This window comes from Lactuca sativa, chromosome 1 (genome assembly GCF_002870075.4).
Source record: "Lactuca sativa cultivar Salinas chromosome 1, Lsat_Salinas_v11, whole genome shotgun sequence".
Lineage (NCBI taxonomy): Eukaryota > Viridiplantae > Streptophyta > Magnoliopsida > Asterales > Asteraceae > Lactuca > Lactuca sativa.
In genome coordinates, this window is record NC_056623.2 from 17,411,810 (window position 1) to 17,432,048 (window position 20,239).

Here is a 20,239-nt window from a genome sequence, read left to right on the forward strand (position 1 = left end):
TTATTAAGCTAAATAAGCTAATTTTAATAAGCATCTCTCCTCATGGTTATTGTTTATTGCTTATTCCCACCACAAATAAGCTAATAAGCAATAAGTAATAAGCTAATCCAAACACCCCCTTAGACTCCCTAAGAGTATAAGGTATGAGTCATGTTGCATCTCGTTGTTGTTGAGGTGGAACATTCTCAACGCCGCCGTTAAGAAGCATCAACACCCCCCCCCCCCCCCCCCTTCTTGTTGTATCTAGTTGTGTTGCTTCTTGTTGTGGACATGACTAGATGCAACGTGATTTTCTATTGGTTGCCCAAATTCTTTCTCTATCTCTCTCATCTTAACATGATGTTATAACAGTATAACACCATGAATACCACCATCTCTTCTTGTTGTTTCTTGTCATAACATCCCTTCAAGTTGTCCATACCAACAAAATTCTAAACCAAAGCAGATTTTTTTTAAATACGAATCCCAATGAATTTCAAAAGCTTTTTAAATCTAATTGAAAATAAAACCAAGAATTTGTGATCGATATCTCGTAACGTGCGTCTCACGTGACATCCTAAACGGTTGCTAGTTGCTAGTTGCTACATTAGATTTTGGGTTAAAAAATGCGTGGTGCTGCGTGTCATGTCTCTTCAGCTGTAAAATTATACGTATACAGAATACACATACCTCGGCGATTCTCGAACGGAGAAAAATGGTTGCCGACGACAAAAGGCATCTGATGCAAAATTTGTTCGGTGATCAATCGGAGGAAGAGGAAGAAGAAGAAGAAGTTGAATCAGAGCACGAATCTAATCGTCAGCCCGATTACGCATCTGTACGACCTATCTCTCCTAGTTTTCTTGTTGAATAATTGGTTAATTTTGATGGAAACAAGCTTATATTTGTTCGGCATTGTATCTTCATAATGATCACATTGAATGTGTTTAGATCCTAATTGATATAGGGAAGTTGAATTTGTTCGCCGGGTGCCTTCTCTACAATATGTACATGTATGTTTGAGATTAGGGAATTGAAGGAGTGTGGCGGTAGAATGAGGTTACTGTTGATTGTTTAAGGGAATACTGTAACTAGGAAATTTTGACTTTTGAGAATCAGAGATATGCTTTTCGTAGTTGCACATTGATTTTTATCAAATTTGAGAGAATTCTTAAACCACATCAAACTTTATTAGAAATATCACGAGTACAATAAAGTTGTAAACCTTATCTTACATCATTGATGTTTACATGTGGTTGAATTCTTTGTTCAGGATGAAGGGGACATTGGGCTGAAACCTGAAGCTGAAGACGTGGTAGAAGGCCAAGGGGAAGCAGATTTAGGCAATGATGGTGAACTGCATGAGATAAATGATGATCAGATTGAGAGTGAGGGTGAAAGAGATCATAACTCACAAGAAGTAGATTTGGGAGACCAGAGGGATGAAAGTGAAGGAAACGACTCAAGGAGTGACCAAAGAGAAGATTACAGTCAAAGAGTTGTAACAAGTAGGATAAGGGATGTAGTGGAGAGTGAGTCAGAAAGATCTGAGGAGAATCATTATGTTGGCAATGCAGATGAAGAAGTTGATCATGCTACAAGTCCGAGGTAATGTGCTCCACTCTGAAGAATGGTTGAAGAAGTTGATCATGCTACATGTCCAAGATTTTTTTTTTTTACCTCACATTCAACCTCTCTGCTTTGCTTCGTATCATAGGTCACCTGATGAAGCCCACATATCAAATACAGCACCTGAACTGCGTGATGTATTTGGGGAATCTGATGATGAAGAAGCAGAAGAATATAATGTTGTTCAGAATCATCTCAAGGACAATTCAAATGTTTGTAACAATTCTTAAAAACAATAATGCCTATATTCCTTATTATAAATCTATCTATATGATGGTGCATTTGTTATTGTATGGCTTTAAGAAATTGAACGAATTTTCTTTTCATAGAGATCTCCAATGGAAGAGGAAGGTTATGAAAACGATCTGAGGCCAGAAGACATGTTAGCTGATGAAGAGGGACGCTATTATTCTGAAGAGGATAACATTGAGATTAAAACCAAAGAGAAACCAGTTGGACCTCCATTGGAACTAGGGATTCCTTTGCGACCTCCTCCTTCACATCCTGAAAAGGTTATAATAAAACTTAAAGTCATTTTTGTAGATGATGAATAGGGTCCCTATTAGCTGATGTGGCTTTGACATGATGTCCTTGTGGACTCCTTATTTTAATTTTAATTTTATTAAAGCTTTAAACTATTCAACCGGTTAACCTGTTGAAGGAGACATGGACGCCATGTCACTGCCACATGGATGCCACATCAACAGGTTAACTGGTTGAATAGGTATAAATCAATAAAAATGACCAAATTGAAAAAAAAAATTAGGTAATTTAAGGGGTTAGGATGTAGAGTTAGGGGCATTGATCCTAAACCATAATGCAGCAGTCAATATAATATATACCACCTAAATTTCTTTGTTTCCTGATTACAGATGAACATGATCAAAGTTTCAAACATTATGGGGATTGATCCTAAACCATTTGATCCAAAGACATTTGTTGAAGAGGATGCATTCGTTGCTGATGAGTCTGGACACACCAAACGGATTCGTTTGGAGAACAATATTGTTCGCTACAGGGCTGTGAGAAATCCTGATGGAACAAAATCTGTAAGTTTATATTGGATTGGAGTTCCAAGCAATCTGTTTATCATGTTTATGGTCTTCTTCTTTTTTTCTTATGAATATCTGTTTTTTGCAGTATGAAAGCAATGCAAGGTTTATTAGATGGTCAGATGGCAGCTTACAGTTACAGATTGGGAATGAAGTTCTTGACATTTCTGTGCAAGATGCTCAGCATGATCAAGCTCATCTTTTTCTTCGACATGAAAAGGTATGCATATATATATATATATATATATATATATATATATATATATATATATATATATATATATATATATATATATATATATATATATATATATATATATATGAATCAATCTTTCCTCACGAAGTTCTTGACTATAGATCTCCCATTGTGAAAAAGACATGAACGCCCCCATCCTCATCATTGAATATATCTTACAGAGCTTGTCCAGTCTTGTCTGTTCCTGTCCAATGTAACAAATGCAGCATAAGCCCAATGTTGCAACTTTTGAAGAATCACTTGGACCTTGCTAAAAAAAAGTTTGTAAAGTCAATGCTGTAATACACAAGAATAAATAAAATATGTTCCTATTTCTGGCATTTAGCTCTTTCATATATCCCCATATGATCCTTCATTTGCCTATGTCTATAGTGTCTATTAGTTACGATTTAAAAAGATGTTGAGGTAGTTTTTTGTGTATTGTGTTATTTGGTATGAATATGGGGGTGTTGTAATGTATGGAAAAATGAAATGCAGGGAATCCTCCAATCTCAGGGGAGAGTTTTGAGAAAGATGAGATTTATGCCTTCATCCTTGAGCTCTAAATCTCACAGATTATTGACTGCACTCGTTGATTCACGCCATAAAAAAGTGTTCAGAGTTAAAAACTGTGTCACTGCCATTGACCCTGAGAGGGAGAAGGAACAAAAAGAGAAGGTACGTTACAATTATGTGATGTATTAGTGTGTGAATTGTTTGAACCACAGTGGCTTAATGAGCAAAAAGATAAAACGGTAAGTAGAATGTTGTAAATAGAAAAAAAGAAACAAATAAATGAAAATTTATGTTGTTATATAATATTTGATAAGGTATAATATGGGTCGATGATTTGATTCCAGGCTGAAAGTCAAACAATCAGGGCGAATGAAGTACTTAGCCGGAAGAAGGAAAAGGTGAACCGGAAATACACACACAGTGTGCGTAGGGAGCGTCAACTTTCACCTGGCTTCTTGGAGGATGCACTTGATGAGGTTTAAATTATAAAATCTATTCTTGTTCATCAATAAATATGTCATGTCTTTTTTAATTCTAATAGATATTATTTTTCCAACTTACTGAAATTTTATACATAGGAGGAGGAACTGGATTATTATGAATCTCGACCATCCGCCCGTCGCCGCTTTGAGGAAGACCTGGAAATGGAAGCTCGAGCTGAGAAACGGATCATCAATGCAAAAAGGGTATGATGTATGAGTCCCCTAGCTACTACACAGGACAATCCCCTTCTCATAATCATAAAAACTAGTATATATTACATGCATGTCTTGTGTGATAAATAATTTGTACTTTTATCTGTGACTACTTTTCACTCACCAGTCTCAAGGGCATAAGGATATTGGTCGCAAGTCATCTGCATCTTCTATGAAGTCATCAAGGCGTCCGGTTGATGACTATGAGGAGGAATCCGAGTATGAAACCGAAGAGGAGGAGAGGTCCCCTCAACATATAAGAGGTGAAGAACCACAACAGTATGATGATGATGATGATGATGAAGAGGAACCTCAGGTATATGCATATCATTAATCTTCCTTACAAATGGAATTGGAGTTATTGATTCCATTCCAAAATGGACGGAATTCTCTAAGTTATTTGTTGAAAAGACCAAAATCTGAGTTTGTTGTGAATCATGTGATAAATGTTGTTGTTGTTGAGCAGTTTAATAAGCACAAGGGTTCAGGAGGAGGACGTCAGAAGCATAAGCGTAAGGAGATGGATTCAGATGAGGAGGAGTTGGAGTCTCCGTCTCCTCCACGAAAGGCTACAACATCATCATCACATCGCCGAAAGGCACTTGTTTATGATAGCGATGAAGATTAATCATAATAATCAATGCTTCTTTCAACATTACCAGCAGACAGATTCTCATCTCATCTCTTGTATTTATTTTATTTTAGATAGATAGGAGCCCGTTTTTCATTCGAAATCACTAAATTAGTGGATACGTATAGTGTAATCGGACTTATCTTTTCCTGTATATATTCCCTAGTCCGTTCTCCTTTTCAATACATAGAAAAACAAAGATTGCTTTTCATCTAATCTCAAAACTCACCATCACTTTCTACTTTACATCTTTTTGTAGATGAATGGTAGGTTATCACAAGAATTTTACATGATGATGAACAAGTTTTGGCCTTATTACACATGCAGTTTCTTTAGTTATTTTAACAAGAAACACGGTTACCTCACAATGTTGTTTTTTTTTTTAAAGAACGTATGCACCTAGGGGTGTCAAAAATACTCGAACCCGATTAACCCGAAACTCATGTCTATATCATATTGCATGCAAACCTTTCTGCAAGTAATGTACAATGACAACGCATTGCCATGTTTTAATCTTATTTGTTTAGTTTCATTCATATTTGATTTTCGTCCTTTAATTTTGTTAAAAATCTACAAATTGAGTATCTAAAGCAATTAGTTTCATACTCTCTTCATATTCGTCTTAATATTTACAAGTATTATAACAATGAAAAAAAAAGGACATGGTGCATTAGTTTTAATATTTACAAGGTATTATAACAATGAAAAAAAAAGGACCAAGTGTATCATGATAATTTTGTTCTTCTAAGCAAAAAGTTTTTTTTTTTAGTTTTTTTAATAAAATCATCCATCTTTTATTATTGTTTCTTTAATGAAGATCATCCTCCTAAAAGATCATCTTAATTGTAATGTCCACTTGTCCAATAAAACAATACATGTAAGAATGAATTAATAATTTTTTTTTCCTATTTGATATGCATGAATCAAGTAGTTCTCCAAACTCTTTTAAAATAACTATATCATATTATGATTATCTATACGTTAAACACACCATTAAAATGGAATACCATAGAGCACACAGAACCAAAAACTCTATAATTGTCTTTAAAAACCACTTGTTGCCCTTAATTTGTTTGGTTTAACCCGAATCCCGATTGGCCCTAACCCGTCTAACCTGTAGCTTAATAAGGTCGGGTTTCGGGTGAAGTTTTAGTTTAAAAAACCCAACTAACCCGACCCGATTGATCCGGAACCCGATTAACACCCCTATATACACCAACATGTTTTCAACAATGGTTATTTATGCGTATCTTTCAACCATTGTCACGATGGTTTCTATTTATGTGCACTTGTCATCCACAATTGTCACGAAAACCATTTGAAGGAACTAAAGAAAACGGAGAACCCCAATATAGACATGATAATGGTGGAGATCCATCTGTGAGTAAAACAGAATGCATTGCATACAAGTACTTAAATTCAAACAAGCAATGAAATTGGAAGTATTTTTTGGTGATTATGGAGTGTATCAGGTAGCAGTGGTTTCAGCACCATCATGAAGAGCACAGCAGACAGTGGCTTTATGATGTCCCTGATAAACTCTAATATCTTCACCAGTTGACATTGACCAAAGCCTTGCTGTTGTATCAGACGAAGCTGAAACAAACCATCAATTAAGACGTGTTACAACTAATAATTACTCTTATATCAAAAAGCCTGAAATTTTATCAAATATACACACCTGTAATGAGATAAGCACCATCTACAGAAAACACGCAATCCCATACCCATCGTTGGTGCCCTGAAACACACACATATATATCATATTATTATTATATTAACTAAAAAAAACATGCAACATTTGTTTAAGACATGTAAGTAGTTATATATAACATAAACATCATACCAACTAGTGTTTTCTCCAAAGTAAAACCATCTACATTCCATATCTTGACTGTACTATCAGAAGATGCAGTTGCCAGATACCTATTTCAACAATCAATCAGTCCAAAATCCCACCCAACCCAACAAAAATAGCCAAAAGGAATGAAAAATGTAACCTCTGAGGTTCACAAAACTCGGGTGATAGGAGACATTTGAGGATATAACCATCATGAGCCTGTAGCTTGTGAAGTGGCTCAAAATTGGTCATTGTCTGCAGTAAATAACACAGATCATGAGATTAAGTCAAAAAATGAAGAGAATAAATAGTGAATTTACCTGTGTCCCACGTAAGAGCCTCCAGACATAACAAGTTCCTTTGTTGTTTGCAGCAACTACCAAGCTTCCATCCCACATCACTGTCAATGATCTCACTGCTGTATCAACCTCTGGCACCTGGGTTCAGTTCAAAACTTCAAACTTCAAACCCATACACACCTTAATCAATATATATATATATATATATATATATATATATATATATATATATATATATATGTTGAAAATTAAAAACAAAATCATACCAGCTCACAGCTACAAGAGTTTGCAGTCAAATCCCATACACGAATGTTGCCATTTTGATCACCAGATATCAGCTCAGTCTGCACACCCAACAACAAACCAATAAACCAAATTATATATATATATATATATATATATATATATATATATATATATATATATAAATAAATCTAATTTTCACAAGGAATAGAATCAATAATAAACACCTGATTTGGATGCAAAACCACCGTGTTAACAGCAGCTCGACTTTCATATTCTCGTTGACACCCTGGTGCCCTATATTCATCCCATTTCAAACAACACTCATCAACCTGAAGGATAACAAGGGTATTTATGTCTTTTGCAGACTAACCTCAAATCCCAGATCTTTACAGTTCCATCTTCAGAACCCGAATACATCCATTTTCCATCACACTGAAATCCCACAGCCATTACATTGTTTGTGTGTGAATCATAGCTCATCACCTGTCAATCATTATCACAAATAAACCCTAACACATTAGCCCCAACCTATACATAATATATGTATCTGTAGGTCAGCAAGAGAGAGACAGAGAGATACAGGCTGAGGGCTGGTGGAGTTGACATCAAAAAGTCGAATGTGTGGGTTCCCTGCAGCAGCTAGGTACCTCTTATCTGGAGTTATCTCCAGCCGATTAACTTGCTGTACAAAACAACAAGGTTCTTGAGAATAAATAACGACAAGTTCCCATTGCATGGTAAAACATAGGATTTGGGGATCTTACAGATTCTGGGTACTGAATTGTTCGATAGCAGCGCCCGCTTTTGGCTTCCCAGAACCTAATGGTGTGATCATAGCTAGCAGTTGCTAAAATTACCGATGGTTGAGTCATACCTTATTTCCTCCTGCTCAACACCAAACAACCAACAATAGGTAACCTAAACATTAAGCATACAGATAGCATCTATATGAGATGACGAAAACCATTGGTTTTGTCCACTTTAATTCTAATAAACTATAGGAACTGTATAAGTAATTGTGGAAGATGAAAGTACTGTTGTTATCACTCATGAACCAACGATTCCTGGATACATCAATTATAATTATGTTCCTCCGATCTTCAAGATCCAAAACATGTATGATGAAACACCTCTGAACATATATAACTTCTTCGCATGGGTTATTGATCTAATTCAACAAACCCTGATACATTGGGGAAAGTCAAAAGAAGTAAGGGTTTAAGTACTTAAGTGATTGATGTTAATGGATATTACTTAAGTGAATGAGGAAATGAGGACTATAAACGTTACCTTGCGATGAATTTGCATCAAAAAATCTTCAAGACCTAGAACATAGGATCTTCCGCGGACACGGATTTGTTGGGAAACTTAAATAGAATAAATATAAAAAAAAGGTTACGAATAATTTTCGAGATTCTGCAAAACCACCGGGAATGGTTTGTGTGAATTACGGGAGCGGCGACGAGAGTGACGACTGCCGATCAGTAGTGGGCTTTTCTAGCGGCTTGTTCATGGGCTGATTGTTTGACGGAAACAGACTTCAGTACAAAAACCCATGAACAAAATTATTAAACTAACCATTTTACAAAATGTAAAAATAATATTATTCTTATATGTATAAGTGAAATAGAAACATGGAGCATGAAAGCATTAATCGCAAAGTGATCAAGAATTCGTTTGGGCGTGATGTGTCTGCCGCTTAGTAAGGAACGTGGACCGTTCCCGCAAAATGCCCTTAGGCCTTAAGCATGGGGAAGTGGGCCTATTTAAGAACACTCATCCTAGGGGTTTTGTTAGACAGAGGACACGGAAGAGAAGCTTTCCTACTTTTTCTAGGCCATATTTTTTTTTTTTTTTTTTTTTTTTTTTTTTTTTTTTTTTTGTCATCTAAAATCCAAAAAATGGGTGGAAAGTCTTTTCTTTACTTTTTTTTTTATGATTTATAATTTTTAAATTAATACTAAACATAAAATTTAATTAAAATAAAAAGAATTTCATTAATTAAAATAAAACTTACATTAAACCTAAAATTTAAAAAACTAGAAAATAAAAAAAAAAACTAACTAACTAAAAATCAAACAAACGAACAACGACCTACGAAAAATATTTTTTCAGAATTTTTTCCCTCTTCTTCATCAGGAGCTCGAGAGACGGTCCCGAGAGATGATCGATGTTTTCCATCAAAAACTTCAAATCTTTCATTTCTTGTCTCTCCTCCCGCTCCTTTTTCCTTGTTTCTTCTTTTTCTTTGTCGAAAGCCAAACGATCGGAGAAATTAAGATTATATCAATCAAATGACAATGTTATTTTCCGTATTTCGTCAATGTCCACGCTGAAATCAGATGCACCGGAAGAAGTCCCTTTTCCCTTTCTCTTCACTTTGTCCCTACTCATTAGGCGGACAATTTATTCTAGCTCGAGTTCGTCGTCCTGACTTAAATCTAGCTTGACCTAAGCATCAGAGGAGGTTGTGTAACCACTAGAGCCCGTTTTCGTTCGCTTTGATTGTTGGACTCCATAAATAAAATCTTACTCGTGTTTTTTCCACCTATGACATCGGACCAATAATTTCCAACAATCATGTCACTTGAATGGTTTTCTGACTTCTTCAAGGTAAAACTGCAAAGCTTCTTGAAGTATTTCTTCATCGCCTTGGCCACTTTTTCGTTGGGTTTTTAGGTTGTTGTACAACCCGTTTATTTTTGAAACCCCCTTTGCTATTTCTCGAAACTTCAAATTCAGTTGATGTTTCGTACGGTAGTTGTCGCCTTTTTCTAGCTCCTCTCGAAACCGTTCTAAAATGCGAAACCAAAAATGTTCTCCCGGTTGTGCATTTCCTTGAATCGAATCTTCAGAAATGTCAGCCCAAGCTTTGACCAAAACTAGCTCTTCGTGTGGAAACCATGCTGTCGGCTTTTGTCTTCCCGATTGTGTGACACCCTCGCGCGCTTGTTTTTTTCCTTTTACGTCTTTGTGGGGGTGGTGTTGGTTGAGTTTCGGGAACTATGTCTTCTTCTTTCGAGTCATCCAACTCATCGACTAGTTGGCGTTGTTGTTGGGTTTGGGTTTGAGTTTGAGTTTGGGTTTGGGGTTGAGGTTGATTTGGCGGTTGTTGATCTGTAAACACAACAAAGTTTGAAAAAAATGTGGTGAAACATTTGGAACTTGCATCAGGTAATATTGTCCAACATTTTGGTATTGGAATTGTAGTGGGGATTGAATGGGAGCTTCGAGTTGGGGCGATAAACTCCTTGTGGTGATAAATCGATAGCAAAAATGTTTCGAGAAGGGATGTTTAAACTCGAACCGTGGCTTTTTTTTCCTTCGATCGGAAGTTGGGATTTGATTGTCGGGATTCATTTTTTTTAGAAGAAAATAGAGAGAATAGAGGGTTTTTGTGAATGTTGTTTGATGGTAAATAATTGTGTATTTATGTGTTTAAAAAACAAAAAAACAAAAAAATGATTTAAAAGCATTTAGCCGTTACAACATATATATATATATATATATATATATATATATATATATATATATATATATATATATATATATATATATATATATAGAGAGAGAGAGAGAGAGAGAGAGAGTTAGATTCAAATATTTTTAGCAACTATTGTGTGAATGAATGCACCGATAGGAATTTAGAAAATAATAAAATAAATAAATAAGGGTGATTTAGTAATTTGATATATAAATTCCATAAATATTTCCTATAATCTAGTTATATTGACTTTTACCCTAATTTTTCCCTCACCCCACTTGTGTTTGTGTGTATACGAGAGCACACGTTCTTCATCATCAACAAACGCCCATGCATCCCTCATCATCATCGTCTTCTCGTGTTGCGATCTCTATCTTCAACGCCTCCTTCCTAATCGCCGACCAACATTGCAACCTAATACCACTGCCAAGGGATATCAAAATCTAACCTTATAGAGAAAACCCTACGCCTCACCATTGTCGTCAGCACCCTTCACACATGCAATAACCAATAAAAAGTGAAATGCAACGAAATACCCATGAATAAGAGGACGACAATCCCACACATCTTCTTTTCCCTTTATGAGAAGGTAAGATTTTTTCTATCCACTTTTGATTTTTTAAATAATATATGTGGGAGGTTTTGATAAATCTTGATTTTATAAAACAGAAAAACTTCAATGTTTGTATATCATCTTTCAAGCTACAAACGGCTTCAATCTACAAACAATGATTCCATGAACTCTTTAAAATATATTGAATTGTGAGCCTAAATATGGGGAAAAGTAATTAAAAGAAACTAAAAAAGTTATTCACTGAGAATCCATTCAAATACGTGATAAGCATTGGGTTTAATAGGAATATTTCTTGGCATCCCAAATTATAATTTTCACAAATACATGTGATGAACAGTGGAACATGATTTTAAAAGAATTGTGTGTATAAGGTGGGTCCATCAATAATTTGTATTAAATTTTAATTGGTATTCCAAATAAATTTGTTTAGTTCGAAGAAATTTGGCATTTTGTTATCGTCTTAATCATTTTATGTCAATTGGTACTTTTCATTTGATTTAATATTTTGATTTACCAAGGTTTTAACATGTTTGTTTGGAATGTTACTTAAAGTTTTTTTGGTGGCTTTTTGAATTGGGTAAAGTTTCATTATGATTTTTGTTTGTGTCAAGCTTTACCTATGGATTACTTGTCATCATTGAGTTCATCTCCTTCTACAACTCTCCTATATAAAGTTATTCCTACATAATGTCATTCTTCCGGAATGTTCACATGTTTTGAAGTGGTTTAGGGGTCAAACATATACACGACATCTAAGAACGAACCAAGAAGGTGAATGAAGATTCATTCAAGATAATTGCAGGTTAGTTTTAATGATTCTTGAGGAATGTTTGTTTTAAAATTTTATAATATTCTTAAGTGGCTGGTAATACTAACGAGAAATATATTATGATAGAATTTTTAAAAATATTATTGTTGTATTCTGATAGAATTTTAATCAATTATTTATATGTTTAATGTGCAGTTGTTTTATTGTTTAAAATTTCTCCAACTTCATCTGTATCTATGTGCAAGTTCCAAATATATTTTACAATTCTTTTGATGAAATTGGATTAAATACTTTGGCTAAGGGTTAAGTAAGGGATTTTTTTTTCATATCAAAATGCAAACACCTGTTCAGTCTATGAGAATATAAATATTACATAAAACATGTGTTGCTAGTAATTCTGACAAAATACACTTATACATGCTTTAGAATGTTTATACATATAGATGAAATTAATTGCATTATGTAATGTATTCTCTTAAAATTTATTTATATAAATACATTCTGTTAAAATGTCTTTAAGGAGGTTTGTTAACAACAAATATATTTGCTTCACTGGTAATACTAAGGAGTAATGCATCTTATTTTTTCAGAATGACATGGAGAAGGAATACATCACATTTTCGTAAGAATAGTTTGAATCAAGTGGATTATCTGGACTATTGAAGAACAAACATGTATTCTAGCAGAATGTATTCTGTCATAACGTATAAAGTGTTTCTTAAGAATAATATTCTTTAAGAATTGATTAATGTTTTTGTTAGATTTTAATGTTTTTTGTTCTTTTTCAACCATTCTTACTTTTAATCTTTAAGAATAATGTAATTCTTAAACCTTTATTAGTCTTATTAAATTTCAGAATGAATGTAATAATTGTTTATATATTCTTTATGAATTAATGTTATTCTTGATAATATGTGGTATGGTTCTTTAAGCATATTAAATATAAAAAAATATCTTGAATGAAACCATTCCACAATAATAAAATCAAAAATATATTTCTTAGTTCATGGTTAACTTTGTCATTCTGATGGAATAAAATCGGTTACTAATAAAAATTATAGTAGAATTAAATATGAATTAATTTAAAAAATTCAGATTTTTAAAAATAAGTGAATTAATTATCCCTTAAATTCCGAAAATTTACTTATTTAATATAGGTTAATTAACCAAAATACCCTTATGCTGAAATTTGAGTGATTATATGGTGCATGTTACTCTATTGTAATATCATAGACTCTCAGATCATGAATCATGATTCTGTTCCATCCGGTGGTCCAGATTTTGTACTTACGAGCACACAATACTTAGTGAAAACAAAATAACCTAAGCATATATATATATATATATATATATATATATACCGTTAATCAACGGTTGAATTTAAAAAAAAAAAAAAAATCGCAGCCAATGCCGGAGAGAGAACGCGGGACAGTCTCCCCTCGCCCTTCCCCGTGCCGAGGGTGCGGTGTTTCGCCGGGCGGGAAGCTTCCCGCGGGTCTTCCCCATAACCATTCTGTCCGACCTTATTTTGAGCATCCATCTCTTTTAGAACACATCTAATTATACTTTAGTCTCTTTAGAAGTGATTGGATATCATCATCTCTCCTAAGTCCATTTTGGTGTTCATTTATGCTCTTTTGGTGTTCTTGGGTAAGGAAAACATGAAAGCTTGGGCAAATAAACATTGTTCTTGAGGAAATCAGTCGTACATTCACATTTGGACCTAGATTCAAGGTTTATTAGGTTTCTTGCACATATCTAAAAGTTTGATGGGTTTTTAATCATTTCTGTTGAGTTTGGTCGCTTTAAGGTTTGTTTCTTGGAGTTTGATGAGCTCCACAACTTGTGATTGATGCTTGGAATCATATATGACATTAGGATGGAGTAAAGAGTATATGCAATATCTCTATTTGCTCTATGCATAAAGATAAGTGCATTTTTGGACACCTCTGAAAATTAGGGTTTTAGATCTTGCTTGTTTTGGTCATCCAAATGGATAAAGCTGGAAATTTTATCCATTAACTTTGATTAAACTCATGTCTTCAAAGCGAAATGATAATATAATATGTTTTCAAGAATTTGCTTGAATGTTCAAGCGAATTTTAAATGGAAATTTTGGTTTGAAATTTAGGACATTACAAGTTGGTATCAGAGCCTTAGTTTGAGGGATCCGAATTGATGTGCAAGCATGACTCTAAACTCAAATTGGGATCTGAGAGATTTCCACTGAAATTTTTGGAAAAAAAATAAAAATTGTTGGGTCTGGAACATGGACTTAGTCCCATTACCTATTCTTGTCTGATAAAAAGCCTTAGGATATGGGGACATTGTTCTTGACCTAACTTACTAAAAAACAAATATGTGATGCGTACAATCAGTCGGAACTCATAAGGGAAAATGATTCCCAATATAACTATATTGTTGTGTATGTTATTTATGATGTTGATGGATTTACATGGTAGAATGTTGGTTAACGATATATTTAGGAGTTACATGTTATAATTGTCTGATTTGTATAGATGCATCGTATACATTAGATACATATTGCTTTATATATGTTTCGTGGAATTTATGATTACTATCATTGAAATGTTAATGCTTGCCATCAGGATTGTGTATAGTTAGGATTTGATATCCTTATAATTTTTTATCCGACCTTATTACATGCTTCTTGTTTGCTTGTGGTTTTAGGATAGATACATTTATTTGAATAATTATATCATTCTCAATTATATATGGTTGCGTATTCGTGAGGCCATCCGATGATATTATAAGAGACGTCATATGACTTATGAGTCAGTGGGGAAAGGGAGGATCCTAGAGAAAGTCTATGAAGAGTAGTGGTATGTATAAGGCTAGACATATGCATGCTCGATAGAAGTTTAGTAGAGTGGTGAGAAGTCACTTGGGAGCCTTGGAACAATCCTTGGAGCAAGTATGGATAGATGTAAAAGGTAGTATGGAATCGTACTACTGGAAGCACAAGATACATACTTAGGTTAAGGGATCATCACAAGGATACTGAGGGGTTTATAGATAGTTGTGCTTAGTGTGGGATTAACATTATGTATTGGTTATAACCTGTTTTCATTTATATATGTGGTATGGTTACGATTAGGTAGAGAGGGGGCAATCCAAGTTTGGGTTTGAGCGAAACGATTATGCTAAAGTTGGTGACCGTCGAAGCTACGTGGGTTGTGCTTGAGGAGTTTTCAGGCATGTTTGGGAAGGTTAATAATGAGTTAGTTACTTTGATAGATGAGCGGATCGTGACACTTTAGCGGCCAATGGGATTGGTCAAACGGGGACTAGGGATGTCACCTATCGTGGCTTTACAACTTGCAATCCTCCATTGTTTAGGGAGAGAAGGACATGACAATGAGCGTGTTTGATAGCATATATGGATAGTCCCTTCCACAAGAGCTTTTGCTCATATGGGGCAAATGAAAGGTTCGTTGAGAGCCTTCTATGTGATGGAGCGAGGGATTAGTGGTGCCTAATTATTCATATCATTTTTTTTGACTGAGTTAGAGAATATGTCTCAGGCGGATTTCACGAGGTGGTTTCAAGAGGAATATTTATCCCCAATTGAGGTACAACAAATAGCTTGAGAGTATCTGGCTCTTGAGTAAGCCATGGAGTCGATGACGGAGATCACTGATAAGTTCATGAAGAGGGCATTTTTATGCCCCAAGTATGCATCAATAGATGAAATGATAATATCTCGTTATTGTAATATGTTGAGGACGGTGACAACCCGAATCTTTTCCGTTAATGTTAACCGATTTCCGTTAAATAAATTTGGAATTTATTTAGTTCCGTCAAAATTCTTATAGTTTGGAAAATCATTTAAGTCGTATAATTGAATTTTATATATGAGTTGGAACGAAAATCATGCGAAAACCCGAGTCACATAGAAAATCAGCGAATCCAGTCTGACTAGTGTTCACGATCATGAACCTGATCACGACCATAAACCCAATCACGGCTATGAACCATTCACGACTAGACCCCACCACCGACCATGAAACCCCCCTATAAATACGTGGTTCCTACCCTCATTCACACTTTTCTGGCCGAAAACACCCTTTCTCTCTCTAAGAACCCTCACCCGAAAACCCAAGAAAACTCAAGATTTCTCTTCATCTATCACTCTATCCGCCTTGGAACACGTTTTGGAACATAAAAACATCCATTTTTCGTCGGTAACATTCGTAAACCAAAAGCAAGTGTTTTTCCAACACTATAAATAACGATCTCGCTAATAAAATGCATATATGTATTTAATTATTGTTAGGATCTCGTTAAGTGCCACGTACATCAACCCGAGGGTCTTCATTTTCATTCTTGTTGTCTGACACTTTCACGCTACCACATGTGAGTTCATACCCTATGTTTTTACCATTTTTAACGTTTTAAGGGGGAATACAAGCCAAACACAAATGATTTTGTGAACTTATACAAAAGAATTTCAACATGTTTAAAACTGATGTGATTGATACAATCAAATGATTTCAACACTTTACAAAATATTTAGATATTTTATCCCTTTTGTAATATGTTGAGCATAAGGGAAGATTTCAACATATTTATAGAGTTTTCAGTGTAAATCATGAATTGAATACATTAACGAACATTTAAGCTATAATAGGTATCAGGGGCGGAGACAATAGGGTGGCATGCAGGTGCTTAGCCACCCCCAATCTCATTAGGAGATCATTTATAATACAGTAAATTTTGAAAATGCTGAAGCACATATGACAAACCTTTTTGTTTTATGCCCTTCAATATCTTTTAAATTTTATTATTATAATATAAAAGGAAAGTAAAAAGTTTGTTATAAAATTTCAACCCCACATGTTGGATTAATATAAAAGCCAACAACCCTTTTTTTTTAATTTTGGAGACTTGTAGTCATAATTCATAAACCTATTTTTTCAACGACATACCTCTTTTTGCTATTCGACGACATCAAGTGTCCTGGATTAAGAAGTGTTTCTAGGCGATTTCCGTTTTTCAATCAATAACAAGGTAAGTTTCAATTCTTATTAGTCATCAAACATTTAGCTTTTTGTAATTTGTAATTAATAGTTTTGTTATTCTTGACAATTTGGTTTCTTATAATTATAAGACTATTGATTTCTTTTTTTCAAATTAAAATGCTCATGAACCATATTTGTATCATGTTAACCATAATATTAGGAAAGATGTTAACTGTATAATCCCTCATACTCAAAGGAATAGTAATATCAAAGAGCTTAACGTTGAACATCGTAATATGAAAAAATTAACATCCAAATTTATAAAAGATACAATTAGTTTTTTTATTCGTGGTCCTAGAGAAAACCTTCAATCTTAAGTTATTCAAGTAACCAACTTGATTGATTAAACCATTATATATTAAATGTGGACCATACCAATGTCAAAAAAATCAAAGTATATGTTCGATCCTAGTGGTCCTAACGATTATAAGAATAGTTTTCAACAAGCTAGTTTAAGAATTCTTGGAAGTTAGAATATTATTTGAAAATAGATGTTTCGTTTTGTTTTCCTTGTTTTCTTTTTAATAGAAAACCTATTGGGTGAGCTAGATCGGATGCATTTTGTGTAATAGGGTTTAATAAATAGAAATAAAGTTAGATGTGGCAAAGATTGTGTGCTTCATTGTTAATTAAGGCAAGACTTCGATCTAATCACATAGTTTACACATAATTTATACGAGTACTCTATTATATTATCATGATGTGAGCCCCCGTTATCCTTAAATCCTGGCTCCACCCCTGATAGGTATAGTTTATGGAACAATTACCTTATCAATGTATGAAACATAGAATCAATGCGATCGAACATATAAGCTATATAGAGTATCGTTTATGAGTCATATAAACAATAATTTAAATTCAATGGATTCATTTTATTCTACACCTATCGTTAGTATAGCATTTTATGAGTGAGCATCTTCGTGTACTTACTTAAGTACTAACAAAAGCCCTGAGATTATAACCAGAGTCTTCTTGAGGGAGAACGTGAGTTTGTGTATAGATCTATACGGGATTGACAATCCCACACCATAACTGTTAGCTACAGTTAGGCCGGCAAGCCTGGGTGACAAAGTCATTTCGATTCCGACGCCTGAAGAACGTCGTTCCGGCAATTCAATGGTCAACTATGGTTATATCAACTCATAAATTTGGTACTAATTAATACGATTAATGTATGAATAGTAACAAATTAAAATAGTTTTATTTTGAAGTAATAAAACTACTATACATACCGGAGGATTCCAGGGTTTTCACAATATAGTTTTCATGTAAAATAAAACTATACAATACAATTGGTGATATATAGATATACAAACTAATACTTTCATATAGTTTTATAGTATACAGTAACGAGCCTACACTTCGGTCTTAGGGTTAAGACTACTTTTTCAAAACTAAAGAGAATATTGGATTTTCTTGAGATCATGTAAACATTTTTACAGACTCACACACAGGTTTCCTTTTCAAAAACACACTTATGAACTCACCAGCTTTAATGCTGATACTCTTTCAAAACACTTGTATTCCTAGGAAATCAGCAGACAGGTACTGCTACAGCTTTTGAGAAGACGGAGCGTATAGAGTCACGTCTTTTATATTTTGTTATATACTTTTGATGTATATAAATATGAATCAAACAAATGTATATATTTTACTTATTCAATGTAATGGTTGTGTTTACTTTGATTACTATGATGCAATTTTTGTGATACTATACATGACGTTCTCTACCCCCAAACGTTTCTGTCGTTTCGGTTTGGGGGTGTGACAAGGACATAGATATATGAGTGCATGAGCGTTTCCATATGTGAGACCCTTTATGAGTTAGTAGTTGCGACTAAGAGTAAATAGTTAGAGTTGGAGACCTAGTAACAAAAACAAAAAGAAGGATCAGATTCACGTGGTAATGGCAACAACCGAAAAGTTTAAGGCAGAGAATGCTCGTTCAAGATATCAGGGGAGCTATGGATGTTATGGTAAGTATGGGTTGGTGCATGAGGGTGTTTATTGTGTGCCTGTTTTTGGGTGTTTCAGATGTAGTCAAGAGGGTCATTACAATCGGTACCGTACGCAAAAAAAGTTGAAGGTATGTTTTATTTGCATTCAACCTGGTCATGTCAAGGTTGATTTCCCCATATGAGCAATACTATTAGAAATACAATCAAGTCGAGAGGTTAACTGTGCGCCATAGGCTAGGGTACGCGCGACATATGCACAAAATTTCCTTTCCTCAATAAGAGCTTAATGCATTAATCTCTCATGTCCAAATTCCAGATCCAAGGCCAAAATACCATTAAGAGTCATAAAGTTTCAACTTTATGACTTTGCATGCCCATTAAGTGCTTACTACACAAAATCCTAACTTCTTAACACCTTAAGACCTTCTACAACATGCATGGGGAAAAACTAAGCATCAAGACCACATTTTTATGACTTAAGACCCATCATTAGGTCTGAAAAAGGACGACTTATTCGATTAAAATCATGTCATGCTCAAGAATCACCATTTTTTGGACCAAAAATGCTCTAAATGAAGAAATGGCTAGATCTACAAGATAGGATGATCAAGTTATGAGCTTTTTACATCCTGGAGGTTGCTAGCAAGGAGAGAATCTTAGATCCAAGTTGATTCTAATCTCCAAAGTCCTTGTATACACTTCTTCTTCTTCTTTTTCTTCTTCAAGAACACCACCAAAGCGCAAAATGAGCTCAAAATGCACTCTTCTCACTTAGGGTTTTCTAGAGGGACGTTTTCTTAGATGGAGGCTCATGAGGGAATAAGAAACGAGGTGATAATGATGCTTATATATGGAGCAAACCCTAAAATTTAGGGTTTGAGGTTTCTTTACATACACCCTACGTATGCGGTGTACGCTTAGCGTACTAAGGTCCGCCCTAGTATGCTCAATGTACACAACAAAATCCCCAAAATGCCACTATGGGCCATTCTTGCAACTTTCTCAAGCCCAAGGGTCAAAATGCAATATTATTTCATACATAGGGTTAAAATTGAAAACACCTCAACATCGGGATGTTACACATCATCTCTCCTAAATCCATTTTGGTGCTCTTATGGTGCTCTTGAGTAAAGGAAACATGAAAGCTTGGGCAAGAAAGCATTGTTCTTGAGGAAATTAGTCTTCTCTTCACACATGAACCTTGGTAAGTTATAAAGATTCAAGACTTATTAGGTTTGTTGCATAAATCTAGAAGTTTGATGGGTTTTTAATCCTTTTTGGTGAGATTGG

General features: G+C 34.5%; 2 protein-coding genes across 2 annotated transcripts; one reads left to right on the top strand and one right to left on the bottom strand.

Annotated features, from left to right (window-relative positions):
* Positions 1–604: 604 nt before the first annotated feature.
* LOC111910493 (protein LEO1 homolog) lies at positions 605–4,983 on the top strand. The gene is made up of 11 exons (XM_023906330.3): positions 605–817; positions 1,253–1,587; positions 1,697–1,820; positions 1,938–2,120; positions 2,481–2,657; positions 2,749–2,880; positions 3,394–3,573; positions 3,756–3,887; positions 3,990–4,097; positions 4,234–4,422; positions 4,573–4,983. Exons 1-11 carry the CDS (start codon positions 695–697, stop codon positions 4,732–4,734), a joined length of 1,845 nt encoding a protein of 614 aa, XP_023762098.1. The 5' UTR covers positions 605–694; the 3' UTR covers positions 4,735–4,983.
* A 1,082-nt stretch (positions 4,984–6,065) lies between these two features.
* LOC111910471 (target of rapamycin complex subunit LST8-1) lies at positions 6,066–8,650 on the bottom strand. The gene is made up of 12 exons (XM_052768832.1): positions 8,413–8,650; positions 8,158–8,305; positions 7,887–8,007; positions 7,703–7,804; positions 7,493–7,605; positions 7,347–7,416; positions 7,143–7,220; positions 6,898–7,014; positions 6,738–6,832; positions 6,584–6,663; positions 6,419–6,478; positions 6,066–6,333 (listed from the first exon to the last, which is right to left on the bottom strand). The coding sequence occupies exons 3-12, from the start codon at positions 7,992–7,994 to the stop codon at positions 6,206–6,208; spliced, it is 951 nt and encodes a 316-aa protein (XP_052624792.1). The 5' UTR covers positions 7,995–8,007; positions 8,158–8,305; positions 8,413–8,650; the 3' UTR covers positions 6,066–6,205.
* Positions 8,651–20,239: the final 11,589 nt, after the last annotated feature.

Bases quoted from the DNA above. Each gene is read 5' to 3' on its own strand.
- LOC111910493 (XM_023906330.3), top strand. From the start codon at position 695: ATGGTTGCCGACGACAAAAGGCATCTGATGCAAAATTTGTTCGGTGAT. The intron at 1,588-1,696 runs GTAATGTGCTCC...TTCGTATCATAG, and splicing joins GATCATGCTACAAGTCCGAG to GTCACCTGATGAAGCCCACA. The intron at 2,881-3,393 runs GTATGCATATAT...AATGAAATGCAG, and splicing joins TTTTTCTTCGACATGAAAAG to GGAATCCTCCAATCTCAGGG.
- LOC111910471 (XM_052768832.1), bottom strand. From the start codon at position 7,994: ATGACTCAACCATCGGTAATTTTAGCAACTGCTAGCTATGATCACACC. The intron at 7,805-7,886 runs GTAAGATCCCCA...TGTTTTGTACAG, and splicing joins CAATTCAGTACCCAGAATCT to CAAGTTAATCGGCTGGAGAT. The intron at 7,417-7,492 runs GTTAGTCTGCAA...GGATGAATATAG, and splicing joins GTAAAGATCTGGGATTTGAG to GGCACCAGGGTGTCAACGAG.